Source organism: Chrysochloris asiatica, unplaced genomic scaffold (assembly GCF_000296735.1).
Source record: "Chrysochloris asiatica unplaced genomic scaffold, ChrAsi1.0 scaffold00061, whole genome shotgun sequence".
In the NCBI taxonomy this organism is placed as follows: Eukaryota; Metazoa; Chordata; class Mammalia; order Afrosoricida; family Chrysochloridae; genus Chrysochloris; species Chrysochloris asiatica.
The window spans coordinates 15,540,650-15,548,057 of record NW_006408579.1 but is presented as its reverse complement, the minus strand read 5'-3'; the positions used below and the strand labels follow the sequence as shown (position 1 = coordinate 15,548,057).

The 7,408-nt window shown below is 39.2% G+C and overlaps 1 protein-coding gene across 1 annotated transcript in view; it reads left to right on the top strand.

Moving 5' to 3' along the window:
- PHLDB2 (pleckstrin homology-like domain, family B, member 2) overlaps nt 1-7,408 on the top strand; it is a 144,309-nt gene that overhangs the window by 44,057 nt on the left and 92,844 nt on the right. Inside the window, exon 3 of the mRNA XM_006864215.1 lies at nt 1,471-1,842. Within this exon, the coding sequence (XP_006864277.1) occupies nt 1,471-1,842 (372 nt within the window). The remainder of the gene's footprint in view (nt 1-1,470; nt 1,843-7,408) is intronic.

Here is a 7,408-nt window from a genome sequence, read left to right as displayed (position 1 = left end):
TTTTCTATTTTGTGACTGAGAAGCAGTTTGGAAAGTGTTTTTCTATAGAAGGCTTTTGAATTCTATTTTAATATGGTAGATGTAATCACAGCAGATGTGTTCATGTTCACGTGAGATAATGGAATTGGTGAAGATATTGGGGTTGCCCATCCCCAAACAGTACAGTCTGGGATTATTGTAAACATTTCATAAATTCTATTTTCTGATATCGATACATATAGAATTAATAAACTTTGTTGTTGTTAAGTGTGCTGAGTCAACTCCAGGTTAATTAAAAATCGTAAATCTCTACATGTTTAAATTGGGGAGCCTGGTGAAATATGGTTGTTGTTGTTATGTGCTTTAAAGTCGGTTCCGACTCATAGCGACCCTGTACAGGGTTTCCGAAGCTGTAAATCTTTACAGGAGCAGAAAGCCTCATCTTTCTCCCGCGGAACAGCTGGTAGTTTCAAACAGCTGACCTTGCGGTTTGCAGCCCGATTCGTAACCACTACACGACCAGAGCTCCTGAAATATGGTTAGTGGTACCATTATAAACATTAATACTAAACATATATTGATATTTTTTGTAATATTAACATTTTATTTTTCATCAAAAGCAATCAAATGTTTCATGATCTCATCATTTTAATATATCGATAAAGTTCCATCTGGACATGATGAAAAACCCTCTTCCTTTTGGAACAACATTCCTATATTTTTCTAATCTTATTCACTCATGGGAGAAATTAGTAGGAAGACCTTCATATATTGACCAGGCATAAATACTTGGAAAATATTGAAGTTTTTCAAGTAAAATAGTTGAAAACACAATTATGTCTTTCAAGTCAAAAGCCTTTTTCTTTACATAGTTTTTGTTTTACTTTTTTGTGTCCAATAATGCTGTTGTTGTTAAGTGCCATTAAGTCAGTTCCGACTCATAGCGACCTTGTCCTAAGAGCGACTGGTGAGTTTGAACTGCCGGCCTTGCGGTTCAAACTGACCTTGTGCTCCAGTGCTTATAACCTACAGCACCACACCAGGGCTCCAACAAAAGAATAGTAGAATAATAAAATGTTTTAGGGAAAATAATTTTAAGTGCAAATGTTAAGGTTACGAGCTACATATTGTTGAAGGTAAATAGGTAAAAGATGGGGAAGGGGATGGATAGGAACTGGAGATAAGAAAAATAAAAATGAACATTGAAGTGTGTGGGGAATTGATAAGTCAAGAAAAGGTTTACTGAGTGTTGTTACAGTGTAGCATCAGACTGAGGTAAAGGGACAGCCATAATTGAGTTATAGAGTAGAATCATTCACTTGGGTTTCATCTGGATTCTAACATAAAAGATGGTGGTCAGTCATCAGTGGCTGAGTGTCTGTGGTTTCTATGTAGAATAAAGATGCCATTGGACCAACCTCTTGTGTCTTTTTATATGGAGTTGTCTCCATCCTCACAAGCCCACTGACCTCTGTGCTCTCTGTGTTCTAGGAGCGACAGCGTCTGGAGACGATTCTCAGTCTTTGTGCTGAGTATACCAAGCCCGACAGCCGCTTATCCACTGGCACCACTGTGGCAGATGTGCAGAAAATCAATAAGGAGCTTGAGAAGCTGCAGCTCTCTGACGAGGAGTCTGTGTTTGAAGAAACCCTGGTGACTCGTGACATGAGACTCAGGTGCCCCCGGAAAGACTCTCTCCACAATTTGGACTTGGCCAACTTTGGGAGCCTCAGTGCCAGCTTCTTCTCCCCAAGGAGCGTCAGGAATGATGAACTATTCACAGACCTCACCAAGATTCCCCCACTACCCTCAGCCTATATGAAATCTTCGAGCGAGTCTGCTTATCTAAGTATCGTACCAAAGGTAATGCTGGCAGAACAAACAGACTAAGAATTAGTACCTAGACTTATGCATATACATTGGCCTAGAGATTGCAGATTTTATCATGTTACTCTTCCAAAATGTTTTCAGTGAAGCTTAGCTGGACAAGGTCAACAAATTTGTGTTTACCATAAGTAACAAAATTGCACTGTAAAAAAAATGTAGCAGGATAACAGATGTCTTTGTTATTTTGTGTTTCTGTAACAGAAATACCAGACATTTGTGGCTTTAACAAACACATTTATTCTCTCACAGTTTGGAGGCTAGAAGTCTGAATGCAAGGCATCAGCTCTAGTGGAAAGCTTCTTCTCTCTGTCAGCTCTAGGGGAAGGTTCTTGTCTTCATTCAACATTTGTGAGCCTGACATCTCTTGGAGATCTCTGTCAATTATGCCCAAGGTCTAGGAACTTCTCAGCTCAGAGACCATGTGTTCAGAGGACAAGCTTCTTCTTTCTTGGTAGTAATGGGCTCCCTCTGATCCCTGCTCAAGATACAACCTAATCCTGTAGATTGTATCCTGCCTCATCAATGTAACTGTCTCTAACCCTGCTTCATTAGGCTTATCCAGGTAGGGATTTATAATTGTTGCTGTTGTTAGGTGCCATTGAGTCGGCACTGACTCATAGCGACCTTATGCACAGCAGAATGAAACAGTGCCCGATCCTGGGCCAACCTCACTATTGTTGCCATGCTTGAGTCCATCAATGCTGCTATTTGGCCAATCCATCTCGCTGGGGGTCTTCCTCTTTCTCTCTGACCCTCCACCCCACCAAACATGATATCCTTCTCCAGTGACTTGTCCCTCCTGACAGTATGTCTGAAGTATGAGAGACGAAGTTTGGCCACCCTGGCCTCTAAGGAGCACTCTGGCTGCACTTCTTCCAACACAGATCTGTTGGTTTTTTTGGCAGCCCATGGCACTTTAAATATTCTCCTCCAACACCATAACTCAAAAGCATCAATTCTTCTATGGTCTTCCTTATTCACTGTCCAGCTTTCGTTTGCATATGAGGTTATTGAAAATACCATGGCTTAGGTCAGGCGCACCTTAGTCCTCAAGCTGACATCTTTGTTCTTCCACACTTTAAAAAAGTCTTGTGTAGCAAATTTGCCTAATGCAATACGTCGTTTGATTTCTTGACTGCAGCTTCCGTGAGTGTTGATAGTTGATCCAAGAAGGATGAAGTCCTTGACAACTTCAATCTTTTCTCCATTGATAACAATGTTGTTTATTGCTCCAGTGGTGAGGATTTTTGTTTTCTTTACATTAAGATTCAATCTATAGCGAAGGCTGTGCTCTTTGATCTTTATCAGTAAATATTTTAAGTCCTCTTCACTTTCAGCAAGCAAGGTTGTGTCATCTGCATATCGCAGGTTGTTGATGTCTTCCTCCAATCCTGATGCCACGTTTTTCTTCATGTAACCCATTTTCTCAAATTATTTGCTCAGCATATAGGTTGAATAAGTATGGTGAAAGAATACAACCATGTCTCACACCTTTCTTAATTTTAAACTATTCAGTGTTCCTGTGTTCTGTTCGAACAACTACCTCTTGGTCCATGTACAGATTCCTCATGAGCACAATTAAGTGTTCTGAAATACTCATTTATTTATAATACGTAGGATTTATAATACATAGGATAATTATATTAGATCACAACATGTAGGATAATAACAAGAACCATGGCCTAGCCAAGTTGGCACATATTTTGGGGAGACAGTTCAATCCATAACAGGAGGGTTATTGTTGTTAAGTGCCGTCAAGCCAGTTGTAATTCATAGTGACCCTGTGTAGATAGACAACAATAAAAGTTTTTCGTCTTGTTCTCTCCTATTTGTACACTTGAGGGATAAGCACAGTTAAAAGCATCTTATCTGTCTTCCTGATATTTTCTGTGCATATACAGGCATATATGACAGGCATGGAGTCCTGGTGGGGCACTGTAGGATAAATAGTTAACCTTAAGGTTGGTTTGAACTGCAAGGTCCTATAAAAATTGGATACCAAAAATAATAAATAGGAGGAAAAAGCAGGTCTCTTGGTAGTACAGACAGTTTCTTCTTGACCACAAGTTTAGTGGTTTGGATTCACCCAGTGGTGCCTCAGAAGGAAAGTCTGGTCCTCCATTTCTGTAGAGATTACAGTCAAGAAGATCCTATGGAGTAGTTCTACACTGTAACACATGGAGTCCCCTGAAAATGGCTGTAGGCTGGTAACAGATATCTACCGATTAAGTTCAACTCTCAGATTCTTGGCACTAATGGGCAAAGGAACAATAACAATAAACTATATATTAGCTAACTTTTTGTTATAAGTAAAGGGCACATACTGATCCTTTAAGAGACTCATGGTGGAGAATCATGGTGCTGTATTCTGAAAGTAATTTATCACATGGAGCATTATTCAGGGAACTTTGTTTATTCGTTTGTTTTTAGTTTAGTTTTTATGTTTGGGGCTGCAACATTTATGTTTTGGGCTGCAACCTTTTCAAGTCCTTTTCTTCCCCACTGGGATTTGTGGGTAAAACTGAAAGTTGTTGGTGTTCAGGCAGAGTAAATGATCCAGAATTTAAAAATTTGAGCTGATGCTATCAGCCATAAGACCTCTCCATAGGAATGCCTTCCTGTCCATTTCATAGGATATACTTTCACATTCCTTTTGTTTTTCTTCAAACATTATTTCTTTTGTTGCTATGATGATACACAGTAAAGCATACACCCATCCCACAGTTTGTAAGTATACAATTTAGTGACATTATTTGAGCTCTACTGGCACAGTGTGAAAGTGCTTAGCTGCAAACCCAAAGATCATAGTTCGCTCTCACCAGCTACTTCACAGGAGAATTATGTGGCCATCTGCTTCCATAAAAAATTGATTTGCAGCCTTGGAAACCATATGGGGCAGTTCTACTCTGTCTTCCAGGGTCACTATGCATCAGACTCGAACTCAGTAGTGGTGGATTTCTTTGAGGTGTGCAGCCATTTTCACCCCTGAGTTTCCTATGGAGTCCTGGTGTGGCACTGCAGAATAATGCACTGGACTACAAAGTTGGTTTGGAACCACAGGGTCAGCGCTTCAAACTCACCAGATGCTCTTTGGAAACTATACAGGGTCACTATTAATAAGAACTGACTCGAAGGCACTTAACAACAACAACAAGTTTCCTAGGCAATCTTTCAACTTGCTGTTGTCATTTGATCACGACATATGGATGGTTCTTAAAAGAGCATAATGCCCAAGGTCACGTTTCTTCCTTGATGGAGATCTGCCAGATTTTTGTCAGCTGTGTGCTCTCTCTGAGATCTGCCTTTTGGGAGATGGATTTCCTCTGTAGAAAGCTGTCAGTGTATAAACAAACAGATCTCGACAGATGTTTTTAATTGCTCAAATATATTGCAGTGGGTTCAGAGGACTCTGAAGTTTAGAGCAGCAGCTATGTTCATAAGAGGTGTAAGAGACTGCATGCATTAGAGACAGCAAACACCTCAGATTTCCTCATAGCCGTCTCAGCTGAGTGTGAGTGAAAGATTGATGGGTTCCAATCATTAATTTTTTGAGGGGATGTATTATCTCAAGGCAGGCTAGAGCTCTTTAAATAAGTAAAGGGCTAGCCATTTGTTTTGGATGCCCTTCCTCTTGGAGTAATCTGAATGCTGAGTTATTTGCTTTAATGAAGTACCATGTTTATAATGAAGACGAGAGGAATGCAAAAAAGCACTCCAGGCTGATTTAATGAAACAAAGATTATAGTGATGTTTAGTAAACCTGGGATTTATGAGTCTGGAGCTTGTTATTTTACCTAACAAGACAAGCAGTGAATGAACTTGGAAATTTACTTATTCTGATGGAGTCCTCTTGTGGTGCTGTGGGTTAATGCACCAGACTGCAAAGCCATTTGGACTGCAAAGTTGGTGGTTCAAGCTCACCAGCTGCTTCTCGGAAACAGGGTCACTATGGGTCGGAAACAACAACAGTGGCTCTTTCTGAACCTACCACTACCTGCAGTTAAAGCTGACATGAGAGTAGTTCACACTTCTCTTTGCATAATTATTCTGTTTATAGTAGCAAGTCTCTGTATCCCCACCTCGATTGATGTACAAGGTCTATAAGAAGAGATCCACCAAAGACACAGACAGGTGGTCTCACTCTTGCTTTCTCTCCTCTTTCTCTGTGTGGCTCATATTTCCTCATTGATGGCATATTTGAGAATGTACATGGAGATGAAAATACTTATTAAAACATGTCACTCTGTCAGTGAACTCCTACCCATTCCTGTGAGAAACAGTTTCTTTCAAGTCTGTTCTAACTCATGATGACCCCATTTGTGTCAGAGTAGAACTGTACTTTACAGAGTTTTCAATGACTGAATTTTTAAAGCTGAATCACCAGGCCTTTCTTCCAAGGTACCACTGCTTGGTGGACTCAAACCTCCTTCATTAACCATTTGTACTGCTCAGGGACTACTACTAGAGGCATTTCCAGATACTTTAAAATGAAGGGTTTACATTTAAAATTTCAACTTTATCTTTAGTTACCATAAGATTAAAATGAATATTTCTTTAATTACCATAAAAATAAAACTAATTTAGTGGATAACATGCTTCTGACTTTTTATTTTATTTCTTTCTTTGCCTAATGAGATCATAGTATCATCTAGGACTAATCAGAGATTTAGACGATTTCTTAGAGCTTACTTTTGTCTTTTATAAAGTACTCAAAAGAAAGAACACCGTTATTTCCTATGATTAAAAACCAGTCTTCTGGAATGCTATTAAATGCATAAACCAAGTGTGATAAATTTTTTAGACTTTAGGTTATGCAGATACTTACATTGTTGTTGTTGATAGATGTTACCACATCAGTTCTAAGTCATAACAACCTTGTAGACAACAGGATGAAACACTGCCTGATCCTGCACCATCCTCACTGTCATTGTTATGTTTGAACCCATTATTGCCTCCACTATGTCAAGCCATCTTATTGACGGTCTTCCTCTTGTTCTCTGACTCTACACTTTACCAAGCATGGTGTTCTTCTCCAAGGACTGGTCGGTCCCTTATGATAACATGTCCAAAATATATGAGATGAAGGGCCACCCTCGTGTCTTAGGAACATTCTTGCTATTCTTCCAAGACAAATTTGTCCATAATTCTGACAGTCCATGGTAATTTCAATATTCTTCATCAATACCATAATTAAAAATCAGTTCTTCTTTGATTTTCCTTATTCATTGTCCACCTTTTGAATGTTTATGAGGCAACTGATAAACCATAGTTTGGGTTGGATAAATCTTCCTCCTCAGAATAACATCTTTGCTTTTGAATACTTTCAAGAGGTCTTTTGCAGCAGATTTGTCCATTGCAATATGTTGTTTGATTTCTCGACTGCTTCTTCCATGTGCGTTGATTGTGGATCCAAATAAATAGAAATCCTTGACAACTTCAGTGTTTTCTCTGTTTATCATGATGTTGTTTATTGACCCTGTTATGAGGATTTTTGTTTTCTTGTTGTTGAGGTGTAGACTTTGATCTTCATCACTAAGTGCTT